The 18083-nt window shown below is 38.2% G+C and overlaps 1 protein-coding gene and 1 non-coding gene across 2 annotated transcripts; both read left to right on the top strand.

The window, feature by feature from the left end:
* The first annotated feature begins 202 nt into the window (after positions 1–202).
* TRNAW-CCA lies at positions 203–274 on the top strand. Its single transcript has one exon. It is a non-coding gene; the product is annotated as a tRNA-Trp (tRNA).
* A 9962-nt stretch (positions 275–10236) lies between these two features.
* On the top strand, positions 10237–10857 carry LOC125221158 (receptor-like cytoplasmic kinase 176). Its single transcript, XM_048123283.1, has 3 exons — positions 10237–10359; positions 10442–10502; positions 10658–10857. The coding sequence occupies exons 1-3, from the start codon at positions 10237–10239 to the stop codon at positions 10855–10857; spliced, it is 384 nt and encodes a 127-aa protein (XP_047979240.1).
* The last annotated feature ends 7226 nt before the right edge of the window (positions 10858–18083 follow it).

Raw genomic sequence — 18083 nt, 5'->3', positions numbered from 1 at the left:
TATCCAACTTCTATTAATGTCTCTCGAACATTTGATGAGAATTTTTTTTTAAAAATGTTTTATTACCTAAATAAATTACAAAAAGAAAAAAGTTCATGACCTTTGGATAAAAACCTTGAAATGTGGAACATAAACAGATTTTTATTCAATACTGGTCATCTTTATCGTATTTAAAAGTTGTTATGCTTTAGTTTACACAATGGGATCCGTGGCGCAATGGTAGCGCGTCTGACTCCAGATCAGAAGGTTGCGTGTTCGATTCACGTCGGGTTCAAATCTCCCGATCCAAACGGTCCATTTCTTTTTCTATTTTTCTCTTTTTTTCAGGGACTGCTCGCTTCTTTTTATTTTTTTAGGGACTGCTCTTTTCTTTTTTAATTTCAGCTAAACAAATACTCTTTGGTGTTGGAAGATTAAAACCAACAAAATTATAAATTTATAAGAGTCGTATTTGCAGCTTCGAATTCGATCTTAATATAACAAATGAAACGCAATAAGTCTCCTCCACATAATTACCCCTCAACAGCACTATCCATTCTCTCCAACAAGTAAAGCCAATCTAATATTTTTTTGATTAATTGTTAAAAAGAATTTACATTAACAATATTTCTAGTAATAATATTTAAGTTGATTTCAATAAAGCTGATTTTGATTGGGGTATATCAAATATCGATTTTCTCGGTGAAGAAAATTTCTTTATAATAATGATTTCTTTATGATTAAATAATTTTACATATTACGACAGTATTTAGTTTTATCACAATTACACCCAATATATTTAGTTTTTCACAATTACACCCATTCCTATAAGGCTATAACTATGATTAATACTACTAATTCATTTTTAGTAATTTATAACAACAAATTGAATCAATTTTATATAAATATTTATATAAATATAATATTTCGCTCCTGCTATAAATATTAATAATGCAAATTCATTGTTAATAACTGATGACTAAAATTTTGCTGTAAATAATAATAATGCAAATTTATTTTTAATTAATGACTAAATATGTTTGAATCAGCTTTATAAATAGAGTGGACTACAAAAATGGTCCCTGGACTATTGGTTTATCTCGCCTATAGTCTCTGGACTTTAAAAATATCGTCAGACATCCCTGGACTAATGGTTTATCTCAAATTTGGTCATTTTGCCATTTTTTGATACGAAAATACCCTTTTGAGCATTTGGGCAATTTAGACTTTTTACACTTTTAACATTTTAAATATGATATTATTTCAGTGGTGTATTAAATCTGATATTATTTTAAAATTATCATTCTTCTTCCTTTTTGTCATCCTTCACTTTGTTTCTTTATTTCAATATTAGATTTAATTTTATAAAATTAAATTTTAAATTTTGATTTTTAAATATCAATAAATTCAATTAATTATTAAAATTATTAAAATTATTAAATAACAAAAATTAATAGTTTTAATCAATAAGGCATGACGACACCTTAGTTTTAATCAATATTTAATAGTTTTAATCATTAATAGATCATATAACATGATTTATTTTGAAATAAATATGCATCTAATGTAAGACTAATATAATTTTTTTTATTAATTTGAAAACAATCAAAATTAACTAGAAAATTTCAACAAAAATACTCCTATATAAAAGTTTTATTAGTATCAATTTTTTAGTCAACTTCATAATATTTAATTACAAGTAATTATAACAACCGAATGAAGGCTAAATAGAATAATTCTTATTTTTCCATCATGATTAATATTATTTTTCTGTACTTCTTCAATTTAGCTGAATATTATATTATATAGAGTGAACTACAAAAAAGGTCCCTGGACTATGAGTTTATCTTGCTCATAGTTCCTGGACTTTAAAAATATCGCAAGACATCCCTGGGCTAAGAGTTTATCTCAAAAATGGCCCTTTTGGCTTTTTTTTAACCGAAAATGCCCTTTTGGGGTGTTGGACAATTTGGTCTTTTTACACTTTTAACTTTTAAAATCTGATATTATTTCTACGATGTACTAAATCTGATATTATTTCAAAATTATAATTCTTCTTCCCTTTTGGCATCATCCACTTTGTTTCTATATTTCAATATTAGATTTAGATTTTTAAATATCAATAATTTTTGTTAATTATTAAAATTATTAAATAACAAAAATTAATAGTTTTAATCAATATTTGATAATGTCTAATATTTAATCAATAATATATGCCGACGCCAATTTAATTTTAACCAATATATAATAGTTTTAATCGTAAATAGATATGCATCTGATGTAAGACTATATAATTTTCATTTATTTATTTGAAAACAATCAATATCACTTAGAAAATTAACAAAAATACTCTTATATAAATACTTCAAATGGGTAAGTAGTACTCCCTCCGGCCCACAAAAGATGTCACGCTTGTGGGATGGCACGGGATTTTAGGAAGTTTTGTTTTGTGTTTTAGATGGAGATAGAAAATATAATTTTTATATTAATGTGAGAGATAACTTTTTCCAAAAATGGAAATGTGACATCTTTTGTTGGACAAATTAAAAAGGAAAGTGTGACATCTTTTGTGGGACGGAGGGAGTAGGAAAGAATGGATAGCGAGACACAAACTTATTATAGTACGGAGTATAATGTTTTATAAAAAGGTTTTCAAAAAATATAAAAATGAACTAATTTTGTGGGATAAACAAAAATGACAAAAAAAAATGGTAGTTTTGGAATGGATGGAGTATAATAGAATAATAATAGCCTCAATTTTTTATTAATATCATATTTTTATTCAACTTCATAATATTTAATCACAAACAATTATAACAACCGAACGAATACTAAGTAGAATAGCTCTTATTTTTCCATCATGATTCATATTATTTTTTTGTACTTCTTCAATTCAGCTGAATATTATATTAAATAACAAACATTGTTCGTGTTAATAAATATTTATAGTGTCCATAAATTAATAGTTTTAATTAAAAATTTTATTGATATTTAAAAATCTACATTTATAATTTTAATTTTGTAAAATTAAATCTACTCCCTCCGTTATAGTCACATTTTTCCATAAAAGTCCGTCCCACATTTAGAGTCACATTTAGAATTTTCCATATTTGGGCATACAATTTTACCCTATTGTTCATCAAAATTACATCAAAATGTCATTATCTACATTAAAATAAACCAAAAGTCAAAAAGGGACTCACCTTCAACCAACTCACTTCATTTATTACACACTTCATCATCTCACTTCATTTATTACACATTCCACCATCTCACTTCATTAATTACACACTCCACTAATTCCTTAAAACCTAAATGCGACTATAAATCTGGCATGGGGAGTAATATTTATATAAAGAAATAAAGTGAAGGATGACAAAAAGGAAGAAGAATGATAATTTTGAAATAATATCAGATTTAATACATCACTGAAATAATATCAAATTTAAAAAGTTAAAAGTGTAAAAAGATCAAATTGCCCAGCACCCCGAAAGGACATTTTCGGTTCAAAAAAAGCCAAAAGGACCATTTTCGAGATAAACCCTTAGTCCAGGGATGTCTGATAATATTTTTAAAGTCCAGAGACTATGAGCGAGATAAACTCATAGTCCAGGGACCATTTTTGTAGTACACTCTTTTATTATATAACAAAAATTAATAGGTTTAATCAATATTTATAGTTTCCATGAATTAATAGTTTTTATTAAAAAAAATTTATTGATATTTAAAATTTAAATTTTAAAATTTATTAAAATTTAAAATTCAATTTTATAAAATTAAATCTAATATTGTAATAAAGAAACAAAGTGAAGGATGACAAAAGGGAAGAAGAATGATAATTTTTAAATAATATCAAATTTAATACATCACTGAAATAATACTATCAAAATTAAAATGTTAAGAGTGTAAAAAGACTAAATTGCCCAAATACTCAAAAGGGTATTTTGGTATCAGAAAATGGCAAAAGTACCAAATTTGAGATAAACTCTTAGTCCAAGGATGTCTGACGATATTTTTTTAAGTTTGTGAGACTATAGGCGAGATAAACTCATAATTCATAGACCATTTTTGTAGTTCACTCGTATAAATATATTAATACTACTTATATATTTGTGTGTGAAAGAATGGATCGGTGAGGTGGGCCCCATGGAGGTAGTGGTGTTTGAACTAAATGAATTACTACCTCCGTCCACCAAAATTTGTCTCACTTTGACCCGACACGAGTTTTAAGAAATATAATGGAAAGTGAGTTGAAAAAGTTAGTGGAGTACTATATGAAAATAAAATAAAATAGAGTAGTAATTAGATGTTTTATTTTTGTGATAAAGGAAAATGATTAAACTTAGGTACGACTCAACTAAATTGGGATAGAGAGTACATAAGCCATCAACAACTATCTCTTATCCATATCTTCTCTTCATTATTCATGGCCATACACTATTTTTTACTCTATATATTAATCAAGAGACAACACACACAACCCTCCATCTCTTAATCATCTCTTATCTTAACTATTCATAGTTTTTGCAATATCATTTGTTTCCATTTTCTATTTTAATTTATTTATTATAAAATTTAATTAATTTTTTTAAATTCAATTAAAGAATGATGTTTATTAAAAACAAAAATTCATATACAAATTAATTTTAGTTAAGATTTCAAATTAATATTGAAATTAAAATCACATTATAACAAAGTATAAATATGCTACTCCTAAAAGAAAAATGAATAAAATAAAATGAGAAAATAATAATAATAATAATAATAATAATAATAATTATTATTATTATTATTATTATTATTATTATTATTTATTGGGTATGAGGATGGACCCCACCACCTATCGGATTTTCGGAAGCATGTTTATCATTAGACTAAGCATTGATTTTGTGTTGTAATCACATAAATTTATAAATAAAATGATAAAAACACTCTTTTAAGTATAAAATCAATTATCTGACGTCGAAATCACAAGAAAATATTTTGTGTACATCCGTATATAATTAAAATACCATGAAGATTTTTTTGAAGAAATAGTCATGGAGGAAGACTAATTTTGAAGAAACATGTGAATTACTCCATCCGTCCCTAAAAATTTGTTACATATTTCTTTTTTTGTCCGTCCCTAAAATTTTGTTACCTTTTACTTTTATCATTTTTTTAGTAGATCTCATATTCCACTAACTCATTCCCACTCACATTTTATTATAAAACTAATATATAAAAGTAGGACCCACATGCCACTAATGTTTTCAACCCATTTTCTATTAAATTTCTTGAAACCCGTGTTGGGTCAAATGGTGACAAATTATGAGGGACGGGCGGGAGTACTTGTTTTCCGTAGACGAAAATGTTGACTGATGAAGTGGCCCAAGATATACTCCTACTTCATATTTTCTTGAACTCGCTGCCTCATTTTAGAATGATCGAGGCAAAATGTCAATGGTTTATGATTTATGGGAGAAATTGGTCGGTGCAGTTCTCGACATGGAGGAGCTCCGGCGACTTGCCCTTCGCAAACAACTTCAGCTCCGATTACACTTCTGACTCCTCGCTCCATTGGTATACTTTTTTCTAATCTCTCAAAATAAGATTCAATTTCCGTCTTCAAATTCTTGTTAATTTTCTGGCCATGTGCATTCTTTCGCTTTTCATTTTATTCTTTGAATTGGGAAAAAGTTAGGTAGAGTTTTATAGCAGATTAGAGCATCTCCAATGGCGGACGTCGCGGTAGGACGTCCGACCGGATGTCCGCCGCAGTGGCAACGAAGGGCGGACACGCCCGTCCCATATGCCCGTCAGATGGGCTCGGACGTCCGACCCACGGGCGGGCGGACGTGTGCCACTGTGGGGACAGTCCGACGTCCCGGTCGGACGTCCAAGTTTTAAATTATTTTTTTAAAAAAAAAATTCTATAAATAGGGCTCGTTGAACTTCATTTCATTCACACCACTTGTGTTGACAAGTTTCTCTCTCTAAACTCTATTTTCAAGTATATCTAGAATGGCGAGTAGTCGTGGGGGTGGTAGTGGCGGAGGCGCTAGTGATAGTGATAGTGATAGTGATAATGAATTAGATCTCGTTGTGGAAGAGGCGATTGATCGATTGCTCCGGCAGAGGCAGCAGGCAGCGGTACCTCGGCCGATATGTACCCCGGGACCACATTGCTGCACATATTCGGTTGTATGAGGACTCCGCAGCCGCGTTTTGGGGATGTCTTATTCCGGCGACGTTTTAGGATGCATCGTCCGCTGTTTATGCATACCGTGGGTGCTTTAGAGAGAAGATACGAGTTTTTCAGGATCAGGGAGGATGCGTCTGGCAAACCCGGACACACGCCCTTACAGAAGTGCACTGCCGCAATCAGGCAACTGGCGTACGGAGGCTCGGCCGACATGTTCGACGAGTACCTTGATTCACTTGGATTTTACATGATTTTAGAGGGTAGTTTTACTTGAATTTGATCGTATATTGTGTATTTTGAGACATGGTTTATAGCTACTTCTCTATGTTATTGGTATTTTGACCATTTTGTGAAGAATGTGTAGAAAAAGGGTCGAAAATGAGCTTAAATGGCGAAAGGTGGAAAAAGGACGAAATTGCAGCACGAGGCTGGCGAACCGCTAGCTTCGCATCAGTACCAACCTGGCCACTCGCCAGGTCCTTCGCCCAGAATTGCCGAGAGCAGCTGGCGACTCGCCAGCTTCACCGTACAACGAACCCGGCGACCCGCCAGGTTCGGCCGACAGATCCAAACAAGGAAATTTCGAGCCCTATTTAACCTAATGTGCATGGGACGCCTCCTACAACATTCTACACGCCTTCAACCCCAAAAATACTACTTTTTCACCTAGGAAAAAGAGAAGAACGAGCAGAGGACGAGTGTTCATCGCAAGATTGAAGACGAGACCTCCAATCCGCCGAATCCAATTCTAGGAGTTTCTACTTTTAGTTTTATTCTTGTTTAAACAATATTTTTGAATAATTCTTTGAATTTTTCTTTGACTTTTGTGTGTTGAACATGAGTAGCTAAAACCTTCGTAGAGTTCTACGGGGGAGATACAATAATTCTTAGGTTTGATTGATTTCCTTTTTCTATGCCTTGGCTCATTTGGTTATTTTGATTTCTTCTGTGCTTATACATTTATTTGACTGATCACCTTATAAATGCATGTGGATTTTACTACAAGAACTGAGAAGTGAGTAGTTTAATTTGAAAGAGAAGAAATTGACGTCTTTGCCAATATAATCGAGAGATTTGAGCCTTTGAATGAAGCTAAGTATCTTAGGAGCTATTAGGAATTGTTGCCTTAGTTCTAGGAAGGAGACTTCGGTTCTAGGTAGCAATCTACAAATTATATGCTTTGAGAAAAGATACAGTTTTACCTTAGTGATAGCTTAATAACCCTTGAGACCCTTTGTTGGCATAGTTAGGAAGTTAGTTGAGCATAGGATAGTTGTTATCGATCTCGTAGGATTCTACCCTTCTCATCCTTGATCTACATCCGCTTTCTCTTATTTGCTTTTAGTTCTCTAGTTGTTTTTAATTATTTTTACTTTTCTTTTAAGTAGATTTAGAAAACCCAAACTTACCGATTCATCTAGATAGTAGTTGAGGTTGGTTCGTGGTAATTAGGTTGACACTGATTGTCTCTGTGGATACGATACTCTTTGCTTACTATTTGCTACATTAGCCCCGTACACTTGCGGGTATACTTGTGTTAAAAATAAGTTGAGTCATACCTCCACATTGGCGAGTCTTCAGCCGTCGAGTATCTGCTGAATTTTTGCGCTAGCGTTAGATCGATATTCGGGGATCAGTATCTTCGGCGTCCGAGCCCCAAAGACTGCCAGTGGCTGATAAATATGCACGGGTCGGTGCATGGGTTCCTTGGGATGTTGGGCAGCATAGATTGTATGCATTAGGAGTGGAGGAACTGCCCCGTCGCCTGGAAGGGGATACACACTTCCGGCTTCAAAGCCAAGCATACCACGATGATCCTTGAAGCTGTAGCTGACTACCGGCTGTGGATATGACATGCTTATTTTGGAGTCGCCGGATCGAACAACGATCTCAACGTCCTCTAGTTGTCGCCCCTGTTCAACGATCAGTGCAATGGCGTTGGTCCTGCCATCAGATTCGTTGCCAACGGCAACTAGCACAATATGAGATACTATTTGGCGGATGGGATATACCCAAACTCGCCCGTCTTTGTGAAGACGATCAAGCATGCGATCGGACCAAAGAAGTCCTACTTTGCGAGCCATCAGGAGGCAGCGCGCAAGAATGTTGAGCCCGCATTTGGTGTGCTCCAGAGTCGATGGGGAATGGTGAAGGGTCCGGCACGGCAGTGGTATATTCCCAACATCTGCGACATCATGTACGTATGTATCAGTTTGCACAACATGATTGTCGAAAGTGAAGGGGACGAACTGACTCAGTGGACCAACGAAGATGATACGGGTGCCGGTCCAAGCCACGGCGTGGCCAGCGCGGATGTGAACATGGGGGTACCTCATGGAGAGGTTGAGCGGTTGCGCGCATTTGCCGACATGCGGCAAAGAGAAGCCCATATTCGACTTCAGGAGGATATCATCGAAGAGGTTTGGACGCGGAGGGGTAGACATTGATGTGGTTGTTTTTTTTATCTACTATGTAATTTTTTTTTTCTTTTATGATGTATGTTTGTTTTTTAATGAAATATTCGCATTTCCCCGTTCGTATTCGTGTCGAATTTTAATTCCGTAAATTTTAATTTCAATTGTGAATTTAATTTTATTGCAGGAAGTCCTAGTGGGAAGTCCTAGTGCAGGGGAAGTCCTAGTGATATAGCAGTGGAATGAGAAGTCCTAGTGATGACGTGACATGAGGTTTTTGTGGGAAGTCCTAGTGGGAAGGGCGCTACCGGAGACGCTCTTAAATCCTACTCCCTCCGTCCCTAATAATTCGTCACCATTTGATCGGGCACGGATTTTAAGAAATGTAATAGAAAGTGAGTTGAAAAAGTTCATGGCACATGGGTCCTACTCTTATATATTAGTTTTATACTCCCTTCGTCCCGCTTAAGATGACACGTTTTCCTTTTTAGTTTGTCTCAATCAAGATGACACATTTCCTTTTTTGGAAAATTTCTCTCTCTAATTAATACACTCAACCACTTTTTCTCACCCCTATTAAAATATTCATGTTTCTTTCTCTTTCTATTTTAATACTTTCACCCAATTTTTCTCTCTCGAATTACACACATTAACCAATTACTCCTAAAATCTCGTGCCGGCTAAGGAATATGTCATCTAAGTAATAAAATGTGAGTGTAAAAGAGTTAGTGAAATGTAGGGTCCACTACCAAAAATGGTAAAAGTCCAAGGTGACAAATTTTTAGGGACAGACGAAAAAGGAAATATGTGACAAATTTTCAGGGACGGATGGAGTAACATTTTAGCATTTTTGTGAATTAAATGCAATTTTAACGATGTTACAGCATCTCCCACCAATTACACTATACTCAAAACTTATTCTAGCGTAAATGTTACATCAAATATAATTTTACTCCAATCATTTACAGCAAACTCAAATTTAAAAGAATATTCTCTAAATTAGGCCTTTTTCACTTACAAAATTTGAAAAAGATTTTAGCTTTGTTTTATTGTAAACCTAAAAATAGGTACTCATTTTTACTCAAAAATCTAAAACGGGATTGATTTTAAAGTACCATTGATGCTAATTGTCTATCTTATTTTAGATTTTAGTATACCATTGGAGATAGTCTTAGATTATTGATGCTAATTGTCTATCTTATTTTAGATTTTAGTGTACCATTGGAGATAGTCTTAGATTAAGGATTCAATCTGAAGATCTCATGCAAATATTTAGGATAAAAGTGCCCGAATCACACCTCCAAATTCGGCAAATACGTAGGACGGAAAAATTTACTACAAATTGAAAGCCTGTTACTTTATTACAACAATTTAAAGATGAATTAAGTTTGCTTTTACACAAAAGGGTGCGAATAGATTTGTACTAATCTTAAACTTGAAGTTGGCTTCTCAACTATATCATCTGCACCATCCATTCGCCAATACCTTTGCATCAGTTGAATTAAGTTTATATACTTATATTGTGCACCGTGTTTATGTGATATCCATATACTTACTGATGATATCGCAGCATACCCCGTTGCACGGCCTATAAAGTTGAAAGAGATTATAAAAGCGACGGAAAACTTTCAATTAGACACCGTCATAGGGGAAGGATTCATGTGTCAAGCTTTTAGAGCATGGATCAATGAGCATGCCCTCATCGCCTCGAAGCCTGGCTCTGGAATGGCTGTTACAGTTAAAAAATGGTCCAATTTCATGGAAAGGCATCAGGATTGGCTGGTAGGTTTGTGTTTCCAAAGATTATTTTTTCTGAAGTAAAATTTTGGGATTGTGTTTTGCTAATCATGAACTATGTATGCAGAAGAAAACTGATAATTTGGTGCAACTTTGTCATCCAAGCTTGGTCAGCCTCGTTGGGTACTGTACGTAGGAATACAACATGATGTTGATGTACGAGTTCATGCCCAATGGGCGCTTGTCGGACCACTTATTCGCAAGTAAATTTTCTTTTTGGATGAAAAGTCATAGCATGTTCTTTTGTTATATTTCATACCTTGTGTGATTTGTTACTCCATAGGTCAATACCAATCATTACCTTGGTCGAGGAGAATCAAGATCGCTATAGATATTGCCAGAGGGCTTAGCTACTTGCATGAACAAGATATACCTATCATACACCGAGATTTCAAGACTGCTAACGTTCTTCTTGATTGGGTAGATATGTTTAACCACATGAAGATCGGTAAATGTTTAGACTGTGTGTACAGAAAAGAATAACAAGTTTCCTAGGTCCAGCAAATCCACTAGATCACAGGGTCTAGGAGCTCACTGGTCGTTGGAAAATCTCGGTCGTCGGACACACAGAATACTTCTTCAAAAACCCTCAACCACTTATACTAAAACTTAGCACAGGGAAGTAGGGATCGATCCCACAGAGATGGATGCGTAATGAACATGCTCAAGGATTTGGAAATTGTTTTTGGGTTGGCTGCTGCCACGCATTTTTTGGGTTGAGGAAATTAGACTAAACTTGGAATTGAAATCTGCTACGCTAACAGCTAGATCTAGGTAGAACATAAATCATGCATGTAAATTGAAATCGAGATAAACACTAGATCTAAGAAACTATTCTAAATTACCTAGACATGGGAAATAAACTGACGGTGGGGACCATGGCTGAAAAAAAAACAGAGTACGGACGAAAAGCTGGGAAAACAACTAACTAAAGTACTAACTAACAGCGACATCATCTTCTTTAAATCAAATTGCATCAAAACTCAGCAGAAACAGGCGTGAACCGTAATCGGAAAACGAGCAGATTGGAATTAAACAATTTAGCGAAGAACAATTAGGAACTAAACAGATCTACGGCTACTAGACGAAGTAAAACAGAAAGGAAATAGAAAACTCAAAAATCCATGCACAACTTGAATCCCCTGTTCAGATCCAACCTCGAATGCTAAATCCACTCCGGATCCAAGCATCCGACACAAACTCCGGCCAAAAACATTCCATAACTACAAAATCACCAAACAACCTCCGATCAACAACAACACCACAGATCTACAGCCAAATTCCCCAGATCAAGAACCAAAGTGACAAAAACAGAGATTAACATGCAACTTGCCGAAATAAAACTTCAAACACCAGGATCAACGTAGATCAACACGAGATAACACCAATATAACAGAAACTAAATGAATGCATAGATAATCAGTAACAACAACAACCAAATCAACTTCCAAAAGTGAAGTTCGAATGAAATAAAGTGCAAAAGAACCGAAAGTAAATAGATTGTATCTTCGCCCTTCACGCGGACGGTGTTACGACTAACTTCTTTCCGGAAGATGAGACCCTTCGAACCTAAGACTACCCCAGAACTCTCATTTCCCAAGTGTGTGTGTTGTGTGTGAACTAAGAGCGAAAATCGTCTGTTTCTTATGTGTTGCATGCTCCTTTATTTATAGGCGTTGAAGTGGGGCCCAGCGAGGTATAGATAGTCTTTGTTGCCCTCAGCTATTGACTCCCTTCTTCTAGCCTCCTTTTCCTTCAATTCTGCTCACTTTTCCTTCATTCCTTCGCTAGTCCGTTTCCTCCAGCTTCTCCTGGATCTAGCGATTCTGTCACACATCTGGCTTAAAAACTGTGTTAGACCCAGTAAAATATAGTGTTTTTCACCATATAACCGATGCATGAAATTAGCCTTATCAAACTGCTCACACTTAAACCATACTTGTCCTCAAATATAAAGACAAGAAAAAGAATAAGGCGAATTTCAAAGCAAGGTTATCCCCTGACCGACTCTTTAGACTCTAGACAGAGTCCTAGACCTAGGTACAACTTGAAACAAAAACACCTAAAGAAAAACACATAAACACATATGCATGAGCCAGCTTTAACTTTTAGGCAACCGTCCCCACAAGATTAAGGTCAATCCAACAGGCTGCACTCCTCCAAATAGGCCCTTTCCCTTCCTCTACCTAGCCAATTTGTCAGTTCGTCAAGATAGCCTCTAACTTACCCAATTGTTGGATTCACTCGATCACTCATTCCTCACCAGGGACGTTAGGATCGATTCTCTCTTTAGGTATTGCCATACCACTGAAGCGTCGGGTTATGAGAGTTTTCTCCTCTTTTCCTGGGTCAGGTTATTATTGTTCCTGCCCTTAGACACCTTCCCCCTCGGACTTCGTCCAGCTTATACCTCCTTTTTTTTATATTTTCATTTTTTTCCTTTTTTCCTTTTTTCTTTTTTCTTTTTTTTCTCTCTGGACTTCGTCCAGCTTATTCCTCAATTTTCCTCTTCTCTCCTCTGGACTTCGTCACAGCTTATAACTCCTTACCCTGGACTTCGTCCAGCCTTATACCTTCATAACCCAATTCCCCTATTTTTTTCTCCTTCATGACTCTTCTCCCTAAGCATTCAGTGGCGGCCCCTTTATATGTGTTAGCTCAAAGTTATTTAAGGCTTATAACTCGCTTTTATAGTGGGGCTTCACAACTAAGTAAGTAAATGCATCCTCTATCGTTCTTACTTCATTCAGATTGACTTGGCTTATTAAAGGAAAAGGCTTCTAAGTTGAAATACCTCCTATTTTCAATTACTTTCACTAAGGAGATCATGCCGTATTATATTCACTGGCTCATGCGACACAAACAAAAACTAGACCTAAAGACTCTTATCATGCTGACAAATACATGCATTGACTCCTCTCCCCCTCCCACTTCACTCAAGCTTGTCCCCAAGCTATCGTCGTGAAGGGGGGAAACAGAGAGATCAATGCAACACTCAACAACAGTTTATGAAATTAAAAACTTCTCACACTTAGACCAAACAACGGGCTAAGTGGGAGAAGACACAACAAAACAGAAAATATAAACTTCTCACACTTAGACCAAGCATTGGGCTAAGTGGGAGAAAACAGAAACAAAACAGAAAATATAAACTTATCACACTTAGACCAAGCATTGGGCTAAGTGGGAGAAAACAGAAACAAATAGCATTTAACAAATAGACAACAAAAAACAAAGACAGATAACTGAAAGCAAAAATTAAAAGTTACTTGGTCATGGGGGTGATTCACTTCTGGGGCTGGCTCCCTCGAGAGCCAGACTGGGTTGGGATTCCGGGTCGGATCATCTTCACTTTCTTTTTCGCCGGCTGCTCCGGCTCTTCTTCTTCCTGTTCTGGCTGGTCGGATACTGGCTTCTTCATTAGAGACTTTGATTTCGTAGGGATTGACACTTGCTTGGGGACGGGTGGGGAGACCATCTGCTTGAGCGGTTGCGGTGGTCGCTGGACGGAGGGGCTGCTCTGGACGGGTTGCTTGACCTCACTGCTGGACCCAGGAGTTACCTTCGACTGGGTCAAGGGGAGTGTCTTTTGCAACCATTTCATCATCTTCATTACAAGGTCCACCGCCTCCGTCATGCGCTCGTTTTGTTTGGCGGACTTCACCGCCAAATCTGCAATATTGCCCCTCAGGGTCTTCACCTCTTCCCGGCTTCCGTTCAATTCTTTCTTAATCCCCCCAAGTTCCTTCACCATTTCCTTCCTCATTACCTGCATCTCTTTTCTCACATCCTGAACATCCTTCCGCAGCTCTTCAACTTCTTCACTCGGCATGGCCTCCGCAACCTCCTCTGTCTCCGCCTTCACCTTTTCTCCTACCGTGTAGAAGAAGGTTTATTTTCCGTGCGCTTGAAGCAACCCCTTATTGAAAAAGTATTCAACACTGAAAACCTCAGGGGGCTCGCACATTACGACTAAAGGTGCGGCTTTGGCTATCTTCATTTCAACGTTCCGCTGGAGGTAGGCGCCTAGGAGGTGGCAGGTATACATATGTCGAGCAGGGTTGCTGGTCATTCGATGGCATGCTTGAGCCAGCCAATAACCCATATGTACCTTAACGCCCTTCGCCATGCACCAAGTGAAGTAAAGGTCGGTAGTTGTAAGAGCTTAATTATGCAGTTCCCATTAAGTTGTAGCTGATAAACGTCTGAGCAAAACGGAGGATTCTGTCCTCGATGTGAGAAGCCTTGGAGTAGCTTGACTTGAATGTCCCTGCCTTGGAGTGGGTGATTAGTTCCCATGCTGCTTGTACTCTGAATCCCGGCGTATTCTTTGGCACACCGATCATCCTCTCGTTCCATATTCCTTCATCATCCTCAGCCTTGGTGAACAGCCCCATCCTCAAGGACCATTCCCGGATGCTCATCTCGTGTTCCTCATTAAAAAGCCTGGAAGTTATGGAGTCCGCATCAAGGTCAGAGGTGTTCTTCAGTCGGAATATGGAGAAAAACTCCCGCGCTAGGTCCACCGGTACTTTCTCCTGGCTGTGCTTTAGCAACCACTCGAACCCTATTGAGTAGATACATGCGCAGAAATCTTCATCGCATGTGATCATCCGAAGTTCCTTGGAGTTGTACTGCTTCCCAGACTTAGCCATTTTTCCTGCAATGCATCGTTCCTTGTACACTGTGGTCCGTTTCTGATCGTCGAACTGCCTCATCGACTCTAGCAGTTCCTTAGTCAACCAAATCTCTGGTCGTCCAGGGACAAATTCCTCTTCAAATTCCCCAAGTTCAGAGTCGGTGTCATGAGTAGGCTTGTCTTGTTCCTCGGCAGAGGGATCTTCGGTCACTGGAGAAAGGGTCTCCTCAACCTCCTGGATGGAGGGAGCTTTCCTTGACCGTGTAGACGTGGTCGCCGCTGCCTTTCATTTTCTCGCCCTCTCCTTGACCAGGCGACGTTCCTCTGCCTCCTCAGCATCTGGAACTAAGTCATCAACTTCGTCGAGCAGACTCCTCCTGGCTCATCTCCTCTCTGTCCTCTTGTCCACTTGGGGTTCATCCTCTTCCTGGTCATCCACCAGGTCCACGATCAAATTCAGCCCTTCCTCAACGGGCCCCGGTACTCCAGTAACATGTAGATCTGTTTCTTCCACAAATTTTTCCGGGGTTTCCCCCACATCATCCACCATCGGGGTTGCCCCCTCAATATAAACGGGGGTTTCCCCCCTGACATCACTAAGGGTTGCCCCTTCTTCCATGGGTTCAGGGGTCGCACCCCTAAAATCTGTAGGGGTTTCATCCCCAGTCTCCATAGGGGTTTCCCCATCAGCCCATCGATTCTTGAACAGGGGTTTCCCCTCAGCAACTTCTACCACAACAGGGGTTTCCCCCTCAACAAGTACTTTCCACAACAGGGGTTTCCCCCTCAGCATCTTTCTTACCCTCAGAATTAGGGTTTCCGTCACCTTGTCGTTCGGTCTCCACCTCTGTTCCGCCGTTCGTCTGCCCACCATCCTCCGGCCGTTCGTGCACCGCCTCTTCTTTATCCGCCTCCCGTGAAGCGGTTTCTGCATGTTGAGATCCAGAGTCTCGAGGCCCTTTTTCTTGGAAAACTGCCGGTTGCGCCGCCGAATCCGCTGGAATTGTCAGTGATGGTATGGCCGCCGCGGATGTCATTAGGCTAGCGGAGAACAGTGCGTACACTTCCTTTGCTTTCTCGACGCTCCCCAATTTCTGCGTCAACTCTGCTAGCAGGGCTGCGTCATACACCGTTGGCTGCGAACTTCCAGTGGTCTGGGTTGAATCCATTTCTGTAGATCTGAAATTAAAAAGAAACTTGGTCGAATTTGGTTAGGGTTTGTGCTTTAGAGAGATAACGAAAGTCGAGAGAAGGGGAGAGAAAATGCGGTTTTCGTCGACTCAGATTATTGGAGAGAGAAGCGATGGTTTGCCTTTTCTGATGAAAAGATGGTGTTGTTGCAGGCGTGATGTAAGCAACCGTACACCTCCCATAAATATCGGCCAAATTTTGAAATTCAAATTATCTCCATCCCTCCTTAACCTCTTCCTCCAGGCTCTCCTTGACTTCTTCCTCCAGGCTCTCCTTCCCTAGCTGATTTCCCTGACCATGACCATATAAAAAAAAATGAAGGCGCCAGACTCCTAGGTCAAGGTTAGAATATAAGGCATCGGTTCCCTTCGGAGTCTGGTGCTTCAAAAATATTTTTGGGAGATTTAAATTGTATATACATTTTTTGGATTTTCCTTTGTTTGAAAATCAGTTAGACTATTTACACTTTCCCTCTTGAGGATTCCCGAGATTCCCTGGTTCAGTACATATTTCCAAAAATATCAACCAATTTACCTGACCCAGGAATTCATCGAAAATACCTCCTAGTCTGTCTAGGCGATAGTAGAGAGTGCGCGTAGTGGAACTTCCTCCACTACACACAGCTCAGAATTGTCCCTATAGACTTTCACTCTATGACCATTAACAAGAAAAGGGACCGAGTTAGAGGCACTTCCTGTATTTCCACTGCTCCGTTTGCGCGGAGGCCGACGATAGTATATGGACCGATCCACTTTGATTTCAGCTTCCCCGGCATCAGCTTGAGCCGGGATTGGAAAAGGAGCACCTTCTGTCCCGCATGGAGTTCCTTGACCCGGAGATTTTTGTCATGCTATAACTTCGTCCTTTCCTTGTACCACATGGCATACTCATATAACTCCAGCCTCAGTTCTTCCAGTTCTTGTAACTGTAATTTCCTTTCTTTTTCACAAGCCGAAGGCTTCACATTCAACTCTTTTACTGCCCAGTACGCCTTGTGCTCGATACCCACGGGTAAGTGGCACATCTTGCCAAACACAAGCCTGTAAGGCGACATCCCAATAGGCGTCTTAAAAGCAGTTCTGTAGGCCCATAATGCATCACCGAGTCTCTTGCTCCAATCCTTCCTTGACGGATTAACTGTCTTCTCTAATATTGCCTTGATTTCGCGGTTAGAAATTTCCTCTTGGCCATTAGACTGAGGATGATACGGGGTCGACACTCTATGGTGAACACCATATTTCTTCATCAGAGCCTCGATAGTGCGATTACAGAAATGTGTTCCTTGATCTGAGACGATGGCTCTAGGAACTCCATATCACGTTCAACTCTTTTATCTGCAAGCGACTTCTTGTTACCCTGAAATCAGAGCAAATAGGAGTTGGCAATCATTCGATACCATAGTGATTTGGATGAATTGTCAACAATCCTATACAGATGTGCATGATATTAGCAGTTAACTAAGCATATCTTCATATTTCAAACTAAATTAACAATATCAGTATATTCCAAGTGAAAGCCAAAATGATAATATATCTAATGACACTACCGGCACAAGTTTTTTGTGGTGCATCTCAAATTCTCAACCTTTATTTCCTTAACTAGTTGATTCTTATTCTTACTTAGAAAGATCTAAGTCATCATGAATAGCAAAAACTCATGAAATCAAAGCAGATCAGGTCATGATTTTTTTACCGGAGTGTAATAGCCAGAATCGGGCGTTCCGTCCAAGTTCAGAGTGAATGCTAATACCACCATGAACTTCTCCCCATCACGCATAGGATAAATCTGAGTGTTGATATCAAGGTGCATCAGCATGTCAAACTGCTCACTCCTAGCGGAAATATGAAAGTACGATTTTGTGTTCACGGTGCGCACAGAA

This window comes from Salvia hispanica, chromosome 4, assembly GCF_023119035.1.
Source record: "Salvia hispanica cultivar TCC Black 2014 chromosome 4, UniMelb_Shisp_WGS_1.0, whole genome shotgun sequence".
NCBI classification, from domain to species: Eukaryota; Viridiplantae; Streptophyta; class Magnoliopsida; order Lamiales; family Lamiaceae; genus Salvia; species Salvia hispanica.
This window is presented reverse-complemented; position numbering and strand designations above follow the sequence as displayed.

Coding starts and splice junctions, on each gene's coding strand:
- LOC125221158 (XM_048123283.1), top strand. CDS start 10,237: ATGTGTCAAGCTTTTAGAGCATGGATCAATGAGCATGCCCTCATCGCC. Junction 10,360..10,441: donor AAAGGCATCAGGATTGGCTG/GTAGGTTTGTGT, acceptor CTATGTATGCAG/AAGAAAACTGATAATTTGGT. Junction 10,503..10,657: donor GGTCAGCCTCGTTGGGTACT/GTACGTAGGAAT, acceptor GTTACTCCATAG/GTCAATACCAATCATTACCT.